The 25,741-nt window shown below is 38.5% G+C and overlaps 1 protein-coding gene and 1 pseudogene across 6 annotated transcripts in view; both read left to right on the forward strand.

Annotated features, from left to right (window-relative positions):
- Positions 1–25,741, forward strand: part of EFCAB3 (EF-hand calcium binding domain 3) — a 235,506-nt gene that overhangs the window by 54,772 nt on the left and 154,993 nt on the right. For all 6 annotated transcript variants that reach the window (XM_086687643.1, XM_086687646.1, XM_086687641.1 and 3 more), the window contains 6 exons: positions 8,864–8,917; positions 10,377–10,481; positions 11,749–11,802; positions 13,126–13,230; positions 21,101–21,154; positions 22,000–22,104. In XM_086687643.1, the coding sequence (XP_086543769.1) occupies positions 8,864–8,917; positions 10,377–10,481; positions 11,749–11,802; positions 13,126–13,230; positions 21,101–21,154; positions 22,000–22,104 (477 nt within the window). The remainder of the gene's footprint in view (positions 1–8,863; positions 8,918–10,376; positions 10,482–11,748; positions 11,803–13,125; positions 13,231–21,100; positions 21,155–21,999; positions 22,105–25,741) is intronic.
- On the forward strand, positions 7,241–8,053 carry LOC112864451 (NEDD4 family-interacting protein 1 pseudogene; annotated as a pseudogene).

Here is a 25,741-nt window from a genome sequence, read left to right on the forward strand (position 1 = left end):
CCTTACATTGTCCCTGGGGGGTTCCCTTTTCCTAATCCTTATCCCTCTAAGAGCTGAACCCTCAAAACTCCCCCCTCTGTTAAGCTCAATTTCTTTTTTATTAAGTTTTTATTTTAATTCCAGTGTAGTGAATATACAGTGATATATTCATTTTAGGTGTACAGTATAGTCATTTCAACAATTCCATACCTCACTCAGTACTCATCACAAGTGTACTCCTTAATACCCATCACCTATTTCATGATCACCCCACTCAGCTCCCCTCTGGTAGCCATCAGTTTGTTCTCTATAGTTAAGAGTCTATTTCTTGGTCGGTCTCTCTCTCTCTCTCTCTCTCTCTCTCTCTCTCTCTCCTTGTTTTGGTTCTTAAATTCCACACATGAGTGAAATCATATGGTATTTGTCTTTCTCTGACTAACTTATTTTGCTTAGCATATATACTCTCTGGCTCCATCCATGTTGTTGCAAATGGCAAGGTTTCATTCTTTTTATGGCTGAATAATATTCTGGTGTGTGTGTGTGTGTGTGTGTGTGTGTGTGTGTGTGTGTGTGTGTATTTACCACATCTTCTGTATCCATTCATCTCTCTATGGACCCTTGGGCTGCTTCCATAATTTGGCTATTGTAAATAATGCTGCTATAAACATAGGGGTGTATGTATCCCTTTCAGTTAGTGTTTTTGTATTTTTTGGGTAGACATCCAGTAGTGCAATTCAAAGGGTAGTTCTATTTTTAGCTTTTCTGAGAAACCTTCATACTGTTTTTCCACACTGGCTATACCAGTTTGCATTCCCGCCAACAGTGCAAGAGTGTTCCTTTTTCTCCACATCCTCACCAAAACTTGTTTCTTATGTTTTTTATTTTAGCCATTCTGACAGGTGGGAGATGATATCTCATTGCAGTTTTGATTAGCATTTCCCTGATGATGAGTGATGTTGAGCATCTTTTCATGTGTCTGTTGGCCATCTGTATGTCTTCTTTGGAGAAATGTCTGTTCACGTCTTCTGCCCATTTTTAAATTGGATTATTTGGTTTTTGAATGTTGAGTTGTATCAGTTCTTTATATATTTTTAATACTAACCCTTTATTGGATATGTCATTTGCAATTATCTTCTCCCATTTAGTAGATTGCCTTTAGTTTTATTGTTTCCTTCATTGTGCATAAGCTTTATATTTTGATGAAGTCCCCATAGTTGATTTTTACTTTTGTTTCCCTTGCCTCTGGTGACACATCTAGAAAAATGTTGCTATGGCTAATGCCAGAGAAATTACTGCTTGTGCTCTTTCATAGGATTTTTATGGCTTCAGGTCTCACATTTAGGTCTTTAATCCATTTTGAATTTATTTTCATGTATGGTGTAAGAAAGTGGTCCAGTTTCATTCTTTTGCATGCGGTTGTTTAGTTTTTCCAGCACCATTTATTGAAGAGACTATCTTTTCCCCATTGGATATTCTTATCTCCTTTGACAAAGATTAATTGACCATATAATTGTGAGTGTATTTCTGGGTTTTCTATTCTGTTACATTGATCTATGTGTCTTTTTGTGCCAGTACCATACTGTTTTGGTTACTACGGCTTCGTAATATAACTTGAAGTCCAGAATTGTGATACCTCCAGCTTTGCTTTTCTTTTTCAAAATTGCTTTGGCTATTTGGGGTCTCTTGTGGTTCCATATAAATTTTAGGGTTTTTTTCTAGTTAAAAAATGTGTTGGTATTTTCATAAGGATTACAATAATGTACAGGTTGCTTTGGGTAGTATAAACATTTTAAGAATATTTGTTCTCTCAATCCATGAGCATGGAATGTCTTTTCATTCATTTGTGTTTTCTTCAATTTCTTTCATCAGTGTTTTACAGTTTTCAGAGTAGAGGTCTTTCACCTCTTTGATTAGGTTTATTCCTAGGTATTTTGTTATTTTTGGTGTAGTTGTAAATGGGATTGTTTTCTTCATTTTTCTTTCTACTACTTAATCATTAATGTATAGAAATACAACAGATTTCTGAATATTGATTTGTATCCTGTGACTTTACTGAATTCATTTATCAGTTGTAGTAGTTTTTGGTGAAGTCTTTAGCGTTTTCTTTTTTATTAGTATGTTTTATTTAAACTTTAACAGTTCCCCCTCCCTTTTTTTCTTGCCATTTATTTATTAAAGAAACTGGGTCATCTGTTCTAATATTTCTTACATTCTAGATTTCATTGATTATATCTCCAGGGTGTTCCTCAAAATTTTTTTAATGTTTTATTTATTGTTGAGAGAGAGAGAGAGACACAGCACAAGTGGGGCAGGAGCAGAGAGAGTGGGAGACACAGGCTCTGAAGCAGACTCCAGGCTCCAGGCTCCAGGCTCCAAGCTGTCAGAACAGAGCCTGATGTGGGGCTTGAACCCATGAACTGTGAGATCATGACCTGATCCAAAGTCGGACACTTAATCAACTGAGCCACACAGGCAGCCTTCCGGGGCGTTCTTTAAATGTTCCTCTACCACCTACACATTCTGTACACTAGGCAGACCTAAACACTTGATTAGATTTCAGGTTTGTTTTTTTTCCCCAGCAAGAATATTTACACCTAGTGTCATGTGCTTCATGCTGCATCACATGAGGAAGTTCATTAGCTTGTATCTCTTTCTATATGATGTGAAAATCTACATCTGGACTCTGATGATGTCATTCTGATCCCATCCATCATAATATTTTCTGTCAGCCTTTTACCTAATTAATAGTTCTAGCAGCTATTGATAATCACTACTTAAACCCATTATTTCACTTGGAGTTACAAAATGGTAAAAATTCTTCATTCTTCCTGCATCTATTAACTAAAATACTTCTGAAAGAATTCTCTCACTAAATTATTTGGATTTTTACTTTTTAAAAATCTGAAATCTGAATCATTTACATCTTCAACTTAAGAACAATGACTTAATTATTAGATTTATACAAAAAGAAATCAATGTTCAGTCTACAAATTTAGAAAAATATACAACTGTTTGGGTAACAACAAACATCCATATACTGGTATTGCAAAGCTCTTATTACAAGAATAATTCTTATTCCAGTTCAAAGACTTTTTCAACAAGAAGACTATATGACAGTCTTGTAATTTAGAAGTAACTATGTATCAAAATCTCATGGGCACCTGGCTGGTTCAGCAGGCTAAGCGTCTGACCCTTGATTTTGGCTCAGGTCATGATCTCACAATTCATGAGTTCAAGCCCCATATCAGGCTCTGTGCTGATGGTGCGGAGCCTGCCTGGGATTCTCTCTCCCTCTCTCTCTGCCCATTTCCCACTTGCTCTTTCTCTCTCTCAAAATAAATAACTTTAAAAAAAAAAAGAATCTCTGTACATCAACAGATGAAGTAAAGATAAGCACCTGTGGGAAATGCTATGTGAATATCTCTGAATCAAGAACAATATCTTGCTAGTAATGAAAAGACTGCAGACCCTGGCCACCCCACCCAAAAAAAAAAAAAAGTTGTTCAAAAGCATGTCTGGAGATTTTGAACAAATCCAGACAAGCATGAAGAAGCGTGTCTGGAGCTGAGCCATGGTGAGGAGTATAGACAAGACTTGTCTACAGAAACATAGAGGGTAATAGTCAGACAACAGGTGCTCTGCTCTCTTAAGACTACAAAAAGAGGCAGCTCAAAATTAGCTTGCACACTTTCTTTCCTGGGGTCTCCTCAGCAATGAAAAACCACAAGGCTCCAGGGTTTTCTATATAGAGTATTATGTCATTTGCAAATAGTGAGTTTTACTTCTTGCTTACCAATTTGGATGCCTTTTATTTCTTTATGTTGTCTAATTGCTGTGGCTATGACTTCCAGTACTATGTTGAATAAAAGTGGTGAGAATAGGCATCCTTGTATTTGTTAGCCATGGATTTTTCATATGTGACCTTTATTATGTTGAGGTGTGTTCCCTCTAAAACTACTTTGTTGAGGGCTTGTGTCATGAATGGATGTTGTATTTTATCAAATGCTTTTTCTGCATCTAGTGAGATGATCATATGGTTTTTATCCTTTCATTTGTTGATGTGATGTATGACTTTGACTGATTTGCGAATATTGAACCACCCTTACATCCTAGGAATAAATCCCACTTGATCATGGTGAATGATTTTTTAAAAGTATTGTTGGGTTCTGTTTGCTTAGTATTTTGTTCAAGATTTTTGCATCTATGTTTATCAGAAATATTGGCAGTGGTGTCTTTATCCGGTTTTAGTATCAAGGTGATACCCACCTAATAAAATGAATTTGGAATTTTTCCTTCTTCTATTTTTGGAATAGTTGGAGTAGAATAGGCATTAACTATTCTTTAAATGTTTGTTAAGATTCACCTGTGAAGCCATCTGATCCTGGTCTTTTGTTTGTTGAGAGTTTTTTAGTTACTGATTTAATCTCCTTGCTGGTAATCATTCACTTCAAATTTTCTATTTCCTCTTGCTTCTATTTTGGTAGGTTATATGTTTCTAGGAATTTATCCATTTCTTTTCAGTTGTCTAATTTGTCGGCGTATAGTTTTTTCTAATATTCTCTTATAATTGTTTGTATTTATGTGGTGTTGTTTGTTATTTCTCTTCTTTCACTGGTGATTTTGTTTGTTTGAGTCCTTTCTCCCTCCCTCCCTCTCTCTCTCTCTCTCTTTTGATGATGAGTCTGGCTAGTTTATCAATTTTGCTGATCTTTTAAAAGAACCAGCTCCTAAAAATCTATAAAGAACTTATCAAACTCAACTTATCAACTCAGTGAAGAAATGGGCAAAAGACATGAACAGATACTTTTCCAATGAAGACATGGCTTCCAATGAAGATGGCTAACAGACACATGAAAAGATGCTCAACATCACTCATCATCACAGAAATACAAATCAAAACCACAACGAGATACCACCTCACGCCTGTCAGAATGGCTAACATCAACAACTCAGGAAACAACAGATGTTAGTGAGAATGCAGAGAAAGGGGAACACTTTTGCATTGTCGGTGGGAATGCAAACTTGTGTGGCCACTTTGGAAAACAGTGTAGAGTTTCCTCAAAAAATTAAAAATAGAACTACCCCATGATCCAACTGCACTACTAGGTATTTACCAAAAGGATACAAAAATGCTGATTCAAAGGGGCACACGCACCCCAATGTTTTTAGCAGTACTGTCAACAACAGCCAAATTATGGAAAGAGCCCAAAGGTCCATCGACTGATGAATAGATAAAGAAAATGCAAAATATATATACAATGGAATACTATTCAGCAATCAAAAAGAATGATATTTTGCCACTTGCAAGAACGTGGATGGAGATACAGTGTATTATACTAAGGAAAATAAGTCAGAGAAAGATAAATATCATAGGATTTCACTCATATGTGGAATCTAAGAAACAAAGCATGTGAACATAGGGGAAGGGAAGGAAAAAATAAGATAGAAACAGAGAGGGAGGCAAATCATAAAAAGACTCTTTTTAAAAAATTTTTTTATTGTTTATTTTTGAGAGAGAGAAAGACAGAATGTGAGCAGGGGAGGGGCAGAAAGAGAGGGAGACACAGAATCTGAAGCAGACTCCAGGCTCTGAGCTGTCAGCACAGAGCCAGACATGGGTGAACCCATGGACCTTGAGATCATGACCTGAGCTGAAGTCAGACACTTAAGCACCACCCAGGTGCCCCCATAAAAGATTCTTAAGAGAGCAGGAAGCAAAGCATAAGAGAATCTTAATGGCAGAAAACAAACTGAGGGTTGATGGAGGGAGGTGGGCGGGGGATGGGCTAAATGGGTGATGGGCATTAAGGAGGGCACTTGTTGGGATGAGCACTGAGAGTAATATGTAAGTGATGAATCACTAAATTCCAACTCCTGAAACCATTATTACACTATATGTTAACTAACTTGGATTTAAATAAATTTTTTTTTTTAAATTAAGGGGCACCTGGATGGCTCAGTTCATAAGGCATCTGACTTCAACTAAGGTCATGATCTCACAGTTTGTGAGTTCGAGCCCCACATCAGACTCTCTGCTTCAGCACAGAGCCCACTTTGGATCCTCTGTCTCCCTCTCTCTCTGCCCTTCCTCCATTCATTCTCTCTCTCTCTCTCTCTCTCTCTCTCTCTCAAAATAAATAAATCAACTTAAAATCTTAAAAATAAATAAATAAATAAATAAAATTTAAAAACTTAAAAAAATTTTTTAATATGAAATTTATCGTCAAATTGGTTTCCGTACAACACCCAGTGCTCATCCCAACAGGTGCCCCCATCAATGCCCATCACCCACCCTCCCCACCCTCCCACCCCCCCATTCCCCCATCCCCCCATCCCCCCATCAACCCTCAGTTTATTCTCAGTTTTTAAGAGTCTCTTATGGTTTGGCTCCCTCCCTCTCTAACTTTTTTTTTCCTTCCCCTCCCCCATGGGTTTCTGTTAAGTTTCTCAGGATCCATGTTTTCACAACATATGGTATCTGTCTTTGTATGACTTATTTCACTTAGCATGACACTCTCCAGTTCTATCCACGTTGCTACAAAAGGCCATATTTCATTCTTTCTCATTGCCAAGTAGTATTCCATTGTGTATATAAACCACATCTTCTTTATCCATTCATCAGTTGATGGACGTTTAGGCTCTTTCCATAATTTGGCTATTGTTGAAAGTGCCACTATAAACATTGGGGTACAAGTGCCCCTATGCATCAGCACTCCTGTATCCCTTGGGTAAATTCCTAGCAGTGCTATTTCTGGGTCATAGGGTAGATCTATTTTTAATTTTTTGAGGAACCTCCACACTGTTTTCCAGAGAGGCTGCACCAGTTTGCATTCCCACCAACAGTGCAAGAGGGTTCCCGTTTCTCCACATCCTCTCCAGCATCTATAGTCTCCTGATTTTAATTTTAAATTTTAAGAGAAAGAAAGAAAGAAAGAAAGAAAGAAAGAAAGAAAGAAAGAAAGAAAGAAAGAAAGAAAGAAAGAAAAAAAGAACAGCTCCTGGTTTCACTGATATGTTCTATTGAAGTTTTTTTAGTTTTTATATCATTTATTTCAGCTCTAATCTTTATTATTTCCTTCCTCTTTAAGCTCAGTTTCTGAAAGGATGCCAAAATTGTCTCCTCTTTTGTTTATGAATATTATTTCTCTTTTCCTTTAAGCACAAAGGAAGGCATCATCTTCCTAAATAAATAAATGGCATCTTCTTAACAAAGGCCTATCTATACAAGTAACTCTTATACCATCTCCTAGAAAATTAAAATTTTAGACATTATTATACCAGTTTGGAAGTTAGCAAAACCTTCGAGCACAAGCTTTATGGGAGCAGGTACCAGCAGTTGCAAAATGAGAAAGGGTGAGGGGAACTTGAACAGACTGCAGGTGAAACTCCTCCACCATATGGGAAGAGAATGCAGCATTATTTTGACTGCAAAGATGAGTCTGGGTTTCCAAAGCCTCCATCTATGACACTGCACCGTTATGATGAAGTTATGATGAAGCCATGAAAACCAAGGCTGAAGCTACTATCCCTTTGATTCCTGGAAGAGGTGAGGATTTTGTGGGTCAGAATAATTTTGATGATGCTGACCAACTGAGGATTTTCATGTTAACTCTTTTTCATGGCATGCCCCTATAACTGGATTGGGGTTTTTATGTCTTTTTCTTGACCACCTCAGCCACAGGAAGGTATGAGACCATTCTAGGATTTGGTCTCTCTCAAATTAAGTGGATCTTGATTGTCAAGTTTTATACCTATTTCTCTGGATATTTTGATGGTCTCTCCTGAGCTTTGGCAGGTGTTCCTGATTTTAGGCTTTGTCCTGTTTCTCAGAGCATTTGTCAATTATGAAAAAGTTCAGGAGATGCCAGAAATGATCTCAAATCTCCCCAGGACCAGAGTTCTCTTTATTTACTAAAGATGTTTTCTGGCAAAGGCCTTCCTGCATTTATGAATTCTCTCTCAAAAAAACCAAGAGAACGCCTGCAGGAAGTGAATCAGATACAGAAGATGCAGAACACAGAGGAATAATCACCTGCTTTTCAGAAATTAAGTGCTGTTGAAAAAGAAAAAACGGTACAAGCAAATTCCTGTTGTTACTCATTAGGTCACTGATCTGACAAACTTTGGGAGTAAGAAGTAAAGGAAACAACGGAAATGTGATAGAAATAAGAAATGAGAGGAGCCAAAAATAGAACAGTGAAGTATGGGTATGTGAGCTTCACCTCTGTAGCATATGAACCAACAGTTGCCTTGAGAGTGAAAGAGTAAAGTAGATCTAATAACAACAACAGCTCAAATTTGTTGAGCCCTAATGATGTGCCGGGTTCTGTCCTCACCACACACAATGATGACAGCTGGTGCCCATTTTACAGAGGAGGAAACTGTGGCACAGAAAGGCGAAATAATTTGCTTGAGGCCACAAAACTAGTCATCACCAGAGCAAGAATTTGAACCCAGGCCATTTGAACCTCTAAACCATACTACTACTCTATACCATAGCGAGAACTGTTTTCATTGCTTAACGTCATCATGATTTGAAGGTTAAAGTGGATAGATTTCTTTCTTATTAAATTTTTTTTTCAACATTTATTTATTTTTGGGACAGAGAGAGACAGAGCATGAATGGGGGAGGGGCAGAGAGAGAGGGAGACACAGAATTGGAAACAGGCTCCAGGCTCTGAGCCATCAGCCCAGAGCCTGACGCGGGGCTCGAACTCACGGACCGCGAGATCGTGACCTGGCTGAAGTCGGACGCTTAACCGACTGCGCCACCCAGGCGCCCCGGAAGTGGATAGATTTCTAAAGTTAGTCACACAAAGGAAAGTCTGACCCCTGTATCTATTTGTGACTCATTCTCTATCCTGAACTGTGCCTATTCTTTCAGATGACAACAGAGTTTTTCAGAATAGATTGCTGTCAGCTTTGAAGTCTTTCAAAGGTAGGTAGGAAATGTACTGAGAAAGTATATAAAATTGACATCTTTAATCTTTGTATTTGTATTTTTTTCCTAGTGATGAGATCATGACTCCTCTGCCATTCCTTCTATATATTAATTTTTTTTTTTTTTTTTTTTGGTGCTATATAGGCTTGATCTCAGGATCAGATTCAAAGGAATCAGTCCTAAGTATCTCCACAGTTGTCTTTCTATGCACTTTTGGATAGGTCTAATTAGACTTTCAGCCTTCACGATGCTGAAAATAACCATCATAATGTCAACTGTGAATTGTCAGTTTTCTTCTATTTTTTTTTCAATATTAAATGTGCCATGTGCTCACTAAATATAAATTAAAGAAAAATGATCACTCATAATCCTATCCAATCATGACCACTGTTAATATTTTAAAGCCCTATATGGTTAAAATAGCAATAATCTCATAGAGTCACAAGTGCTCTGAAATTCCATTGGAAGACTCCATAAAAGACACCAATGTGCTAGTCTTGGTAAGTCAAACATATTCTTCCAGTGATGAAATACATTGTTATCGCTATAGGTAAGCAATTAGATAAAGTGGTTGGCTTGCCTAAGAGCCACAATATACAAAAAATTGTATCTAATACTAGAATCACATTGACTTAAGATGCTCGCAGCATGATAGGTATAGGGGAAATGAATCCATCTCCTGGAATAACAAGTTGATGTCCATCTGGGTTGACTCTATTTATGTACTTGCTGACTGCGGAATGTCAGAATCCCATGCATTATTTACATTGTTCATTTTATGTATATTTTTACTGGGCATATGATTTTAATTCCTATATGTTAAATGATTGATATAACTTCACCCTAAAAATAATGTAATTTTTTAATAAAAACACCCTATAAAATGACACTATTTTCCTGTGGCAATCACCTTTGTAACAGCTATGGCTACGTACTTTTCCATGGAATGAAGATATAATGGTTTGCTTACCAATACCCTGTCATTAGATATTGAAATTCTGGGCCTTTCTTTCTTTCTTTCTTTCTTTCTTTCTTTCTTTCTTTCTTTCTTTCCTTCCTTCCTTCCTTCCTTCCTTCCTTCCTTCCTTCCTTCCTTCCTTCTTTGTTTTCCTTCCTTCCTTCCTTCCTTCCTTCCTTCCTTCCTTCCTTCCTTCCTTCCTTCCTTCCTTCCTTTCTTATTTTAAGTAAGACTGTAATAAACATTTGTCTCTCCCCTATGGCATAAGCTTTTCCAGCATTCCCAAAGGTGGCATTAGTGGGCTATTACAAAAATTGGGAAGAATCACGATAGTTACTGCCAAACCATTTTCCAGTAAGGTAATTCCAGTTAACATTCTGACTAGCATCCAGACCTATTCAGAGTTGATTTGATTCATCAGCACAAGAAGTATTTTTCATATTGTGTCTTTATTGTTTGTTTTTTTTTTTTTTTTTTACATCTCCATCCCTTTCTAAGGAGGAAAGATTGATGCTAATAACCTGAACACAGTTCTGAGGAACATGGGGATCAAGCTCAAAAATAAGGACTTTAAAAATGTGATACAAAATCAACCTGTTGACGGTGAGCATTGTAAATAATGACATCACCTTTTAGGGGAAAACTTAGAATCTTGGGATCATGTATAAGAATTTCTAAAACTAGATTGATTTGAGGAGTTTAAGATATTTTTAAGAATCATGGAGAAGAACTTGGTCTTTTTTTTTTTTTTAATTTTTTTTTTCAACGTTTATTTATTTTTGGGACAGAGAGAGACAGAGCATGAACGGGGGAGGGGCAGAGAGAGAGGGAGACACAGAATCGGAAACAGGCTCCAGGCTCTGAGCCATCAGCCCAGAGCCTGATGCGGGGCTCGAACTCACAGACCGCGAGATCGTGACCTGGCTGAAGTCGGACGCTTAACCGACTGCGCCACCCAGGCGCCCCGAACTTGGTCTTTTTTTAAATTTATTTATTTATTTATTTTGAGAAACAGAAAACATGTGCTTGCAAGTGGGTGAGGGGCAGAGATAGAGGCAGAAAGAGAATCCCAAGCAGGCTCCATGCTGTTAGTGCAGAGACTGATGCAGGGCTCAATCCATGAACCATGAGATCATAATCTGAGCAAAAAATCAAGAGTCAGACACTTAACCAACTGAGCCATCCAGGCGTCCAAAGAACTTGGTCTTAAACTAAGAAGAAATCCTGTCTTTTTTCATTTCTATTCATCTGAAATTATCATCCCACTCAACAGTGATTAGTGCAGAAAGGTTATTCATAGCTGTTGTCATGCCAGAGAATGGTAGAGAGAAACAAACATGGGAACAGTGGGGAAAATGAATGAATGACTAACCAAGGGAGACTGAAATAATTGGGAGAAAAATATACATCTTGGAAGTAGTAGAACATCATTAATATTTCCACCACTAATATTATATCCAATAACCACATGTCATCAACATTTTGAGATAGATACAGTAGTTGAAAACACTCAAGAAATGTTAATGGTAAATAGAGGGAAGATGCAAAGTCCCTTGCTCAGTATCTGTGCTAGATGCAAAGTTCACCAAAAACAAAACCAGCTGGCCTCTATAAATGATATATTTTGCCATGCTTATAAGAAAGTATCTGGAGATAGTACGTTTGTCATATTCAGACCCTGTGTTCAAGGAACATGACCCAAATGCCATTGTCCTTCTTACTAATAAGGAATCAAGCACTCAAACAGAAAATATAAATTTAAGGTGAACACAAATTATTTAGTAGAATATATGGACTTTCACTGGGCCCTAAGTCCCAATTTTCCTAACACTTATGTCATGGTCTGAATTTTTTATGTTTTGTATTACAGCTGATGGAAATGTTTCTCTGAAAAAAGTGATGAGTGATGTGAAAGCAGTTACAGGCAAGTTACAAGTTATCATAAAGATTAAAGTTCTAATTCTTTAATGACATTTTCCTGTTTTCAGTGAACACATAATCCATAAGTATAGTACTCATTTCCATGACTCCACCTCAATGAAGTAGCTAGAATATTTCCAATACCATTGCATCAACACATGGTTGTTTCCTTATTCCTTTACCGTGCCTCCTTACTTGTTGAGATAGCACTATTCTGAATTTTATATTGTTCATTATTCTTTTTAAAAATAATAGTTTTATTACCTATATAATAATAGCATAGTATTTCATTTTGCTTCATCTGCCTCTGTAAAAATGCTATCACAAATAGTGTGCAGTGTTCCCTAACCCTAATAATTTGCAGGTTCTATAACTTGTTTTTTAAGATCATTGTGAGAAATCTATAAAGAAAAGCAAGAAATCATTGTCCAAAAAAGTCAGCATAGTGATTACCTCTAGAGAAAGAGTGTGGATAGGGATTGGGAAAGAGTATGACAGACCCCCAGAGTGTTGTCATGTTCTATTTCTCACCTGCATGGTGGTTACAAAGATGTTGTTCCAAGTGCTTATGTCTAATTGCCCAAAGTCAATCTTTGGGTTGTCTGGATTAAAACTTTTTTCTCATTTCTCAGTAGCAAGTCCTATATCCTCTAAAATACTTGCCTATAATAATGCTTCTGATCCTCACCACTGGAAAAAAACCTGAAAATCTGTATCAAGGATAAACAAACTACAGCCCATGGACCAAATCTCGTCCTCTGCCTCTTTTTGTAAATAAAATTGTGTTAGAACACACTTATATTCCTCATTTATGTATTATTAATGGCCGCTTTTGTGCTACAACAGCAGAGTTGAGTAGCTGTAACAGAGGCTGTATACCCTGCAGAGCTTAAAATATTTACAATCTCGCCCTTTACAGATAAAGTTCGCCAATCCTTGATCTAGATCACCACAACAATAGTTGAAGTAAAAACTAGGGTATATTGTTCAAAGAATCTAATAATTTGGGGGGGGGGGGGAACCGAGAGCAATATTAAGTTAACCTTTATATTCTAATTAGCAAGACATTACCTAAAAAGCCCAGTTTACTGAGAATTGTGCTTTCTTATCCCCAGTGTTAAGAAAGTGCACCTTTCCCTTAGGGTCAAGGGAATACATTCTAATTCTTTCCCTGCCCTTTACTCCACCAAGCAGGTCTTGTGCTTTTGTTTTTTACCTAACAGTTGGGAGGGTGATGTTTAAACAGGGGCAGTTTTGTTTCATCTTTTTGAATACTTGGGTAATTCTTAATATTGTCAACTATACTTGCCATTTCTGTTTTTTGAAGGAGAAAAAGTTAATGTCAAAGATCTGAAAAATATTCTGGAAGACATTGGGATAGAATTCACACCTAAAGAATACCTGGAACTGGTGAAAAATCTTCAAGTTGACGGTAAGCATTTCAAATACTCTTAGAGCCTTCAAGGGAGGTGGTCCTGTGTGTTTAAAACAACTTTTTGGGGCGCCTGGGTGGCTTGGTCGGTTAAGCGTCCGACTTCGGCTCAGGTCATGATCTCGCAGTCCGTGAGTTCGAGCCCCGCGTTGGGCTCTGTGCAGACAGCTCAGAGCCTGGAGCCTGTTTCAGATTCTGTGTCTCCCTCTCTCTCTGCCCCTCCCCTGTTCATGCTCTGTCTCTCTCTGTCTCAAAAATAAATAAACGTTAAAAAAAAAAATTAAAAAAAAAACAAACAAACAAAAAAAAAACAACTTTTTAAAAAAGCACTATACTTATTTTTCCTTCCCTTCCCCTATGTTCATCTGTTTGGTTTCTTAAATTCCTCATATGACTGAAATCATATGACATTTGTCTTTCTCTGACTGACTTATTTCACTTAGCATAATATATGCTAGTTCCATCCACATTGTTGTAAATGGCGAGATTTCATTCTTTCTGATCACTGAGTAATATTCTATTGCATGTACATACAGCACATCTTTATCCATTCATCAGTCGATGGATATTTGGGCTCTTTCCATAATTTAGCTATTGTTGATAGCCCTGCTGTAAACATTGGGGTGTATGTACCCCTTAGATTCAGCATTTTTGTATCCTTTGGATAAATACCTAGAAGTGCAATTGCTGGGTCATAGGGTAATTCTATTTCTAATTTTTAGAGGAACCCCCATACTGTTTTCCAGAGTGGCTACACCAGTTTACATCTCCACCAACAGTGCAAAAGTGTTCCCCTTTCTCCGCATCCTCACCAACATCTGTTGTTGCCTGAGTTGTTAATGTTAGCCATTCTGAGAGGTGTGAGGAGGTATCTCGTTGTGGTTTTGATTTGTATTTCCCTGATGATGAGTGATGTTAAGCATCTTTTCATGTGTCTGTTAGACATCTGGATGTCTTCTCTGGAAAAGTGTCTATTCAACTCTTCTGCCCAAACCATAAGAGACTTAAATACAGAGAACAAACTGAGGCTTGCTGGAGAAGAGGTGTGTGGGGAGGTGGACTAAATGGGTGATGGACATTAAGGAGGGCACTTGTTGGGATGAGCACTGGTGTTATGTATAAGTGATGAATCACTAAATTCTACTCCTGAAACCAATACTACATTATTTGTGAACTGCTTGAATTTAAATAGATTTTTAAAAACTATACTTATTACATATTCCTAATTTTAAAACAACAACAAAAAGGTCTAAGAAATTTTTTTTAATTTTTTTTAATTTTTTATTTTTTTATTTATATATGAAATTTATTGTCAAATTGGTTTCCATACAACACCCAGTGCTCATCCCAAAAGGTGCCCTCCTCAATACCCATCACCCACCCTCCCCTCCCTCCCACCCCCCATCAACCCTTAGTTTGTTCTCAGTTCTCAACAGTCTCTTATGCTTTGGCTCTCTCCCACTCTAACCTCTTTTTTTTTTTTTTTTTTTGTTCCCCTCCCCCATGGGTTCCTGTTAAGTTTCTCAGGATCCACATAAGAGTGAAACCATATGGTATCTGTCTTTCTCTGTATGGCTTATTTCACTTAGCATCACACTCTCCAGTTCCATCCACGTTGCTACAAAAGGCCATATTTCATTTTTTCTCATTGCCACGTAGTATTCCATTGTGTATATAAACCACAATTTCTTTATCCATTCATCAGTTGATGGACATTTAGGCTCTTTCCATAATTTGGCTATTGTTGAGAGTGCTGCTATGAACATTGGGGTACAAGTGCCCCTATGCATCAGTACTCCTGTGTCCCTTGGATAAATTCCTAGCAGTGCTATTGCTGGGTCATAGGGTAGGTCTATTTTTAATTTTCTGAGGAACCTCCACACTGCTTTCCAGAGCGGCTGCACCAATTTGCATTCCCACCAACAGTGCAAGAGGGTTCCCGTTTCTCCACATCCTCTCCAGCATCTATAGTCTCCCGATTTGTTCATTTTGGCCACTCTGACTGGCGTGAGGTGATACCTGAGTGTGGTTTTGATTTGTATTTCCCTGATAAGGAGCGACGCTGAACATCTTTTCATGTGCCTGTTGGCCATCCGGATGTCTTCTTTAGAGAAGTGTCTATTCATGTTTTCTGCCCATTTCTTCACTGGGTTATTTGCTTTTCGGGTGTGGAGTTTGGTGAGCTCTTTATAGATTTTGGATACTAGCCCTTTGTCCGATATGTCATTTGCAAATATCTTTTCCCATTCCGTTGGTTGCCTTTTAGTTTTGTTGGTTGTTTCCTTTGCTGTGCAGAAGCTTTTTATCTTCATAAGGTCCCAGGAATTCACTTTTGCTTTTAATTCCCTTGCCTTTGGGGATGTGTCGAGTAAGAGATTGCTACGGCTGAGGTCAGAGAGGTCTTTTCCTGCTTTCTCCTCTAAGGTTTTGATGGTTTCCTGTCTCACATTCAGGTCCTTTATCCATTTTGAGTTTATTTTTGTGAATGGTGTGAGAAAGTGGTCTAGTTTCAACCTTCTGCATGTTGCTGTCCAGTTCTCCCAGCACCATTTGTTAAAGAGACTGTCTTTTTTCCATTGGATGTTCTTTCCTGCTTTGTCAAAGATGAGTTGGCCATACGTTTGTGGGTCTAGTTCTGGGGTTTCTATTCCATTCCATTGGTCTATGTGTCTGTTTTTCTGCCAATACCATGCTGTCTTGATGATGACAGCTTTGTAGTAGAGGCTAAAGTCTGGGATTGTGATGCCTCCTGCTTTGGTCTTCTTCTTCAAGATTACTTTGGCTATTCGGGACCTTTTGTGGTTCCATATGAATTTTAGGATTGCTTGTTCTAGTTTCGAGAAGAATGCTGGTGCAATTTTGATTGGGATTGCATTGAATATGTAGATAGCTTTGGGTAGTATTGACATTTTGACAATATTTATTCTTCCAATCCATGAGCAGGGAATGTCTTTCCATTTCTTTAAATCTTCTTCAATTACCTTCATAAGCTTTCTATAGTTTTCAGCATACAGATCCTTTACATCTTTGGTTAGATTTATTCCTAGGTATTTTATGCTTCTTGGTGCAATTGTGAATGGGATCAGTTTCTTTACTTGTCTTTCTGTTGCTTCATTGTTAGTGTATAAGAATGCAACTGATTTCTGTACATTGATTTTGTATCCTGCAACTTTGCTGAATTCATGGATCAGTTCTAGCAGACTTTTGGTGGAGTCTATCGGATTTTCCATGTATAATATCATGTCATCTGCAAAAGGCGAAAGCTTGACTTCATCTTTGCCAATTTTGATGCCTTTGATTTCCTTTTGTTGTCTGATTGCTAATGCTAGAACTTCCAGCACTATGTTAAACAACAGCGGTGAGAGTGGGCATCCCTGTCGTGTTCCTGATCTCAGGGAAAAAGCTCTCAGTTTTTCCCCGTTGAGGATGATGTTAGCTGTGGGCTTTTCATAAATGGCTTTTATGATCTTTAAGTATGTTCCTTCTATCCCGACTTTCTCAAGGGTTTTTATTAAGAAAGGGTGCTGGATTTTGTCAAAGGCCTTTTCTGCATCGATTGACAGGATCATATGGTTTTTCTCTTTTTTTTTGTTAATGTGATGTATCACGTTGATTGATTTGCGAATGTTGAACCAGCCCTGCATCCCAGGAATGAATCCCACTTGATCATGGTGAATAATTCTTTTTATATGCCGTTGAATTCGATTTGCTAGTATCTTATTGAGAATTTTTGCATCCATATTCATCAGGGATATTGGCCTGTAGTTCTCTTTTTTTACTGGGTCTCTGTCTGGTTTAGGAATCAAAGTAATACTGGCTTCATAGAATGAGTCTGCAAGTTTTCCTTCCCTTTCTATTTCTTGGAATAGCTTGAGAAGGATAGGTATTATCTCTGCTTTAAACGTCTGGTAGAACTCCCCTGGGAAGCCATCTGGTCCTGGACTCTTATTTGTTGGGAGATTTTTGATAACCGATTCAATTTCTTCGCTGGTGATGGGTCTGTTCAAGCTTTCTATTTCCTCCTGATTGAGTTTTGGAAGAGTGTGGGTGTTCAGGAATTTGTCCATTTCTTCCAGGTTGTCCAATTTGTTGGCATATAATTTTTCATAGTATTCCCTGATAATTGTTTGTATCTCTGAGGGATTGGTTGTAATAATTCCATTTTCATTCATGATTTTATCTATTTGGGTCATCTCCCGTTTCTTTTTGAGAAGCCTGGCTAGAGGTTTGTCAATTTTGTTTATTTTTTCAAAAAACCAACTCTTGGTTTCGTTGATCTGCTCTACAGTTTTTTTAGATTCTATATTGTTTATTTCTGCTCTGATCTTTATTATTTCTCTTCTTCTGCTGGGTTTAGGCTGCTTTTGCTGTTCTGCTTCTATTTCCTTTAGGTGTGCTGTTAGATTTGTATTTAGGATTTTTCTTGTTTCTTGAGATAGGCCTGGATTGCAATGTATTTTCCTCTCAGGACTGCCTTTGCTGCGTCCCAAAGCGTTTGGATTGTTGTATTTTCATTTTCGTTTGTTTCCATATTTTTTAATTTCTTCTCTAATTGCCTGGTTGACCCACTCATTCGTTAGTAGGGTGTTCTTTAACCTCCATGCTTTTGGAGGTTTTCCAGACTTTTTTCTGTGGTTGATTTCAGGCTTCATAGCATTGTGGTCTGAAAGTATGCATGGTATGATTTCAATTCTTGTAAACTTATGAAGGGCTGTTTTGTGACCCAGTATATGATCTATCTTGGAGAATGTTCCATGTGCACTCGAGAAGAAAGTATATTCTGTTGCTTTGGGATGCAGAGTTCTAAATATATCTGTCAAGTCCATCTGATCCAATGTATCATTCAGGGCCCTTGTTTCTTTATTGACCGTGTGTCTAGATGATCTATCCATTTCTGTAAGTGGGGTGTTAAAGTCCCCTGCAATTACCACATTCTTATCAATAAGGTTGCTTATGTTTATGAGTAATTGTTTTATATATTTGGGGGCTCCGGTATTCGGCGCATAGACATTTATAATTGTTAGCTCTTCCTGATGGATAGACCCTGTCACTATTATATAATGTCCTTCTTCATCTCTTGTTACAGCCTTTAATTTAAAGTCTAGTTTGTCTGATATAAGTATGGCTACTCCAGCTTTCTTTTGGCTTCCAGTAGCATGATAAATAGTTCTCCATCCCCTCACTCTCAATCTAAAGGTGTCCTCAGGTCTAAAATGAGTCTCTTGTAGACAGCAAATAGATGGGTCTTGTTTTTTTATCCATTCTGATACCCTATGTCTTTTGGTTGGCGCATTTAATCCATTTACATTCAGTGTTATTATAGAAAGATATGGGTTTAGAGTCATTGTGATGTCTGTATGTTTTATGCTTGTAGTGATGTCTCTGGTACTTTGTCTCACAGGGTCCCCCTTAGGATCTCTTGTAGGGCTGGTTTAGTGGTGACAAATTCCTTCAGTTTTTGTTTGTTTGGGAAGACCTTTATCTCTCCTTCTATTCTAAATGACAGACTTGCTGGATAAAGGATTCTCGGCTGCATATTTTTTCTGTGTAGCACACTGAAAATCTCGTGCCAATTCTTTCTGGCCTGCCAAGTTTCAAAAGAGAGATCAGTCACGAGTCTTATAGGTCTCCCTTTATATGTGAGGGCACGTTTACCCCTTGCTGCTTTCAGAATTTTCTCTTTATCCTTGTATTTTGCCAGTTTCACTATGATATGTCGTGCAGAAGATCGATTCAAGTTACGTCTGAAGGGAGTTCTCTGTGCCTCTTGGATTTCAATGCCTTTTTCCTTCCCCACTTCAGGGAAGTTCTCAGCTATTATTTCTTCAAGTACCCCTTCAGCACCTTTCCCTCTCTCTTCCTCCTCTGGGATACAAATTATGCGTAGATTATTTCTTTTTAGTGTATCACTTAGTTCTCTAATTTTCCCCTCATACTCCTGGATTTTTTTCTCTCTCTTTTTCTCAGCTTCCTCTTTTTCCATAACTTTATCTTCTAGTTCACCTATTCTCTCCTCTGCCTCTTCAATCCGAGCCGTGGTGGTTTCCATTTTGTTATGCATTTCGTTTAAAGCGTTTTTCAGCTCCTCGTGACTGTTCCTTAGTCCCTTGATCTCTGTAGCAAGAGATTCTCTGCTGTCAGCTATACTGTTTTCAAGCCCAGCGATTAATTTTATGACTATTATTCTAAATTCACTTTCTGTTATATTATTTAAATCCTTTTTGATCAGCTCATTAGCTGTTGTTATTTCCTGGAGATTCTTCTGAGGGGAATTCTTCCGCTTGGTCATTTTGGATAGTCCCTGGCATGGTGAGGACCTGCAGGGCACTTCCCCTGTGCTGTGGTGTATAACTGGAGTTGGTGGGCAGAGCCGCAGTAAGACCTGATGTCTGCCCCCAGCCCACCGCTGTGTCCACAGTCAGATTGGTGTGTGCCTTCTCTTCCCCTGTCCTAGGGGCGGGATTCACTGTGGGGTGGGGTGGCCTGTCTGGGCTACTTGCACACTGCCAAGCTTGTGATGCTGGGGATCTGGCGTCTTAGCTGGGGTGGGTAGGCAAGGTGCACAGGGGCAGGAGGGGCAGGCTTAGCTTGCTTCTCCTTAGGTGATCCACTTCAGGAGGGGCCCTGTGGCAGCAGGAGGGAGTCAGATCCGCTGCCGGAGGTTTGGCTCCGCAGAAGCGCAGAGTTGGGTGTTTGCGCGGAGCGAGCAAGTTCCCTGGCAGGAACTGGTTCTCTTTGGGATTTTGGCTGGGGGATGGGCGGGGGAGATGGCGCTGGCGAGCGCCTTTGTTCCCCACCAAACTGAGCTCTATGGTCAGGGGGCTCAGCAGCTCTCCTTCCCTTTGTCCTCCAGCCTTCCCGCTTTCTGAGCAGAGCTGTTAACTTATGACCTCCCAGCCGCTAAGTCGCGCTTGCTGTCGGAACACAGTCCGTCAGGCCCCTCCGCTTTTTGCAAGCCAGACTCGGGGGCTCTGCTTGGCCGGCGAGCCGCCCCTCTGCCCCGGCTCCCTCCCGCCAGTCCGTGGAGCGCGCACCGCCTCGCCGCCCTTCCTACCCTCTTCCGTGGGCCTCTCGTCTGCACTTGGCTCCGGCGACTCCGACTCCATTCTGCTAATCCTCTGGCGGTTTTCTGGGTTATTTAGGCAGGTGTAGGTGGAATCTAAGTGATCAGCAGGACGCGCGGTGAGCCCAGCGTCCTCCTATGCCGCCATCTTCCCTCTCCCCCTAAGAAATTTTAGCATAACCTTGTTCTTCCTTTAGAAAGTGTAATTAGTTCTTTGGGAGTCAGCAACTTTATTTTCTTGAATCCTCCCTTTCGATATAAAATTTTCAGCTATTTTGGTTTCACCCTCAAAACTAGAAGTTAAGCTGAGAGGTGTAAGAAAAAAGTGAGAGTGGGAGAACTAAGAGATTAGGAGAAAGAAGGAAAAGTCAAAGAAAGTGAAGGAAAAATATCTTCATAATCCATGATGGCACCTGCCATTAATTATTGGCTTTGCACTTGGCCAGACACAGCGCTTTGAGAGTTTTCTCCATTCCATGGTTTCAGATTCATTGGAGAGAAAGAAGAATCAGACTTATCTCTAAGGCAAATCACTTAAAAGTATCTTTGTGAAATGACATGTTTGTACTGTCTCTTTAAATCTCTATAGAGAAGTGTCTATTCATGTTTTCTGCCCATTTCTTCACTGGATTATTTGTTTTTAGGGTGTGGAGTTTGGTGAGTTCTTTATAGATTTTGGATACTAGCCCTTTGTCTGATATGGAAACCAATAATGACAATACATTTCGTATTAAAATAATAAATAAATAAATAAATAAAGTCTATATATCACTTTATCTGTGATATCAGTTGTGCCTTTTCTTACAGATGATGGAAACATATATGAAAACAGATTGCTAGACGGTTTGAAATCTTTCAATGGTGAGTAACATGATGACAAGAAAGATAAATAAGATTCCCCTGCCTCACATTTGTATTATTATTTAGCTATTCTCTTGTGGCTCTTACCACCTCTCATATGAACTGATTCTGTATTTATTTTGCTGTTGTGAATATAGCTGCCTTGTTCAAATTCTTTCATTTTGCTGTTGAGTAAGTTTGGTTTTTGTCAAATTTAATTTAAGAGCATATTTAAATCTGGATGTACATAGAAAACATGAGGCAAAAATTGGTAGGGGTGCCAGGGTGGCTCAGTCAGTTAAGCAGCGGACTCGGTTTCAGTTCAGGTCATGATCTCGAGGTTCCTGGGATGAAGCCCCCTGTAGGGCTACATCTGTACTGACAGCATGGAGCCTGTTTGGGATTCTCTCTCTCTCTCTCTCTCTCTCTCTCTCTCACTCTCTCTCTCTCTCCCTCTCCCTCCCTCCCTCCCTCTCCTGCCCTCCCTCTCCCACTTCGGCTCTCCCTCTCTCTTTCTCTCAGTCTCTCTTTCTCAAAATAAATAAAATTAAAAAAAAAAATGAATTGGCAGTTGTTCAGGGCATTTCAGTGACTGGAAGAATGAAACTCAGCATTTATGCCCTGCCTATCAGAAAAAAAGGTTTCAATTGGTTGTCTCTACCGTTATAATTGACTGGAGAACGAATTTGTACTTTGCAGGATTGTCCTCCAGACCAAGGAAAAGGTTGCCATTCTACTTTGTCCAACTTTGTGCACTTGAATGTGTTCAGTCACTGATATTTTTGCATGGCACGGGGGGATTAATTGGAATTTTTTCCTTTGGAGAAGGCATTAAATTTCTCTTGTATTCCCAATTCTTTCTTTAGGTGGGAAGGTTGATGTCAGTAACCTGGAAAACATTTTAGAAAACATGAAAATCAAGCTCCCAGATAAGAAACTTAAAGATTTATCACAAAACCTACCCACTGATGGTAAGCATCATAGATATTAGAGACCTCTCAAGGGAAATTGAGACTTAAAAGCTTATTTATGTGAGTGTCTGGAACTAAATCTGTTTTGGTGCTAATATGACTTTTTAACTCTTTAAACGTAACAATATTTTTGATTCAGTGTGTTTTCATTAATCTCAGGGTGCATGGTACATGTGTTAGAGTAAGTTATAGGTGATAAGTATTTACTTGAAAGTAGCTGAAGGAAGGCTTATTGCCCAAAAGGAAGAGGTTGCTAATTTCAAATTAACTATGTGACTTAAATATCTTTTAGGGGCGCCTGGGTGGCTCAGTAGGTTGAGCATCCGACTTCGGCTCAGGTCATGATCTCACAGCTCGTGAGTTCGAGCCCCGCGTCGGGCTCTGTGCTGACAGCTCAGAGCATGGAGCCTGCTTCAGATTCTGAGCCTCCCTCTTTCTCTGCCTCAATCCATTCGCATTCTGTCTCTGTCTCTCTCAAAAATAAATAAACATTAAAAAAAATTAAATATCTTTTAAAAGTCATATCACCTAGCTATACAATCCTGTTGGAGGAATAATCAAAAGCATATGACTACTGGTTGACCATCGAGCTGGACCCAGACAATCAGAGGCTCCTCACTCCCTCCCCTGTCCCTGGAATATATGCTCTGTCCACCATTCCCACAGTGAGAGCTATATTCAAGGATGTTGTCTTGAAAAAACAATGTGTTTTGAAACCATCTGGACAGTATACATGACCGAACCCAGTTAAGACCTCTCTATGAGCTTTAAGATTCCAGAGTGTAGATGCAGAGATCTATTCATCTTGCGGCTACCCAGGAGAATCCTTATATGTAAATTCCCTTGCTTATTAAACCTGCTGTCTACCAATCTGGAGTGGTCCACCTCTTTCTTTGCTCTCTCTCGGCCCTCTGTGTAGGGGGTCCAGGTTTAGATTTCATCCAGGAAGCTTCCAAGGTTGTGAACCAACCATTCCTCTGTACCTTTGTGATATACCAACTTCCTGATTCCCTCCTCCTGTATTTTGGTACTAGTTTTCATTATTCCTCCCTGGTCTACATTAGGAATTTTAAACAGCAATATTTTGCCTTCTTTCACATAGCCTTCTAGGAGTACCCAGCTGGCTCAGTCAGAAGACCATGTGACTCTTGATCTCAGGGTTGTGACTTCAAGCCCCACACTGGGTATAGAGAGATTACATACATACCTACAAACAAAAATAGCCTTCTAGTTTTCTCACCTTAATTACCAAGAAATGTAGTCCTCATATTCATCAAAAATACTAGTCCCTGCATTTCTTTCAATATATAACTTGTTTTAACTTTACTTCTTTCACTGTCCGACTACTCTCTCTGTCATACATGCTGTATATAACTCCAACATTTGATCATCTCAGTCATTCAAATCTCCACTCTTATTTCTGAGCCTTGCTAAAGAAAATCATATAAACTTACAGATTAATGCCCCTCCAAATTCATTTCCTCCTGGATAGTACAAGGACCTAAGAACATTTTTAACTCCATTTTCCCCTTCCCTATATTAAAGTTGTTTAATGTCTTTTAATACTGTCTTATATTCTTTTAACTCAGCAAAGCATTATTAGTAGCAGTGTTTTATAAAGCCAATATTCATCCAGATTTAACCACTCTTACCTTTTCTTTTCTATTCATTCTTCAGATCTTTCATTTGGGATAATTTTTCTTCTGCTGTTAGTAACTTCCTTTATTTAGGATCTGCTAGTAACAAATAATGATTTGGGAGGGGAGTTGGGCCTAAAAATATCTTTATTTTCCCCTTACTTTTGAAAAATATTTCCTCTGGGTTTAGAATTCTAGGTGGACAGTTTTTTTTTTTTTTTCAGCACATTGAAAATACTATTCGATTGTTTTCTGCTTTATAATGTTGCTGATGAGAAGTCAGCTATGAATCTATTGGTCTTTGGGGGTAGTCTTTTTTTTTCTTTTAAAACATTTATCTTTGTTTCCAAAGTTTCACTATAATGTGGAAGATAAGAATGGAATTCTTTTCACTTATTCTCCCTGGGATTCTTTGGGACTTCTGAGTCTGAAAATTAGAATCTTTCATCACATCTGGAAAATTCTCAGTCGTCCTCTCTTCCAATATTGTCTGTATCACATAGTCTTTTTTTCTTCCCCTGGAACTCTAATTAAACGTATATTAAACCATTTTCCTCTATCCTTCAGGACACTTAGCCCCTCTTCAGTATTTTCTGTATTTTTCTTCCTGTGCTTCATTCTCGATAATTTCGCCTGACTTGACTTCCAGTATACTAACTCTTCAACTGTGTCTAGCCTGGTGTTAGATCTAGCTATTAACCTCTTGGGTTTAGTTTTTGTATTTCAATAGAAATATAAACAATAGTTTGTGTCGTTTGTATTTTTTTGTATCTTGTCTTGTATCCTTTTGGTTTTTTATTTTTAATTTCCAGAAATTCTACTTCGTTCTCTTCCAAATCTAGTAGGTCAGGTTTTTAGTTTGTTGTTCCCTACAGATACTTTCAAATTAACATGGTTCTCTTACAATCTTGGTCTCATAATTCCAGTTAATGAATTATTGGTGGGGGTTTTGTCTCTCTTGTTTCTTCTGATTCTCATTTACGGTGTCCTTGTTTCCCTATGTGTTTGGTTATTTACTATACACTGTTCAATGTTATTGAAAAATTCCTGTGAGAATTCTTTGACACCTGAAATGAAATGCATTCCTCCAGAAAGGATTTGCTTTACTTCCTATTCACTTGAGTTTTCTATCTGTCAGAGACATTCCAATGACTTTTCATTACTATTCCCCTCATAAGGGGAATATAATTTCCTCAGCTCTGCTAAATTAGTTACCACTACCTTACTTGCTTTCTAATTTACAATTATTTGTGAAGTTTTTTGTTCACTGGTATCTTCTATATTGTTGTCTTTGTGAGCATATTCATTTGTTATTCCTTTCATATCATTTTAGTGAAGTTTCCAAGAAGAAGAAGAAAGAAATACTTGTGGAGAGTAAGGTTTTGAAACATTACCCTAGCCAACAAATTGATCAAACTAATTTTTTTCCTCAGAAAAAAAACTGAAATAACTGAAATCCAGAGAGAGAGCTCCAATTAAAAATTGAGAAGTGAGAAGCCATTGAGTTTAGTCCTCAGGCTAGAGGATATTATGTACTTCTGGAGCAAAGATAAGCATTTACAAACCCAGATCAAACAAATAATACTATGCTTCCCTCAATGATTCCCATTATCATCGTGTGCATGATTAGCTGTTATCCCTTTGCTGTGGATCCTGTGAAATCAGCACAAGTTTTCGTTGCTATCTTAGAATAAAAAATAAAAGAGAGATTTCTAAAAGTGTGCCCTGACAGAGAAGCTGACAGATCAAAGGTTTCTTCTTACCTAGCCTCAGTGAAATATGTAATAAATAAAGGCTCTGTGAGGAAAGGAACCATGTCTATGTTGCTCACTGTTGTATCCCTCAGTGCCTCCCACATATGTGCAGATACTTGATACTTTGTAAATACTTGTTGAATTAATGAGGAATTTAATTAATTAAGTAATACGTTTCTTAGCCACTCTGCAAGGCTCTCCACAAAGACTTTCCAGTTATGGTCAGCAATAGGCATTAACTGATAG

This window comes from Puma concolor, chromosome E1 (genome assembly GCF_028749965.1).
Source record: "Puma concolor isolate L17-30 chromosome E1, mPumCon1.1.hap2, whole genome shotgun sequence".
Lineage (NCBI taxonomy): Eukaryota > Metazoa > Chordata > Mammalia > Carnivora > Felidae > Puma > Puma concolor.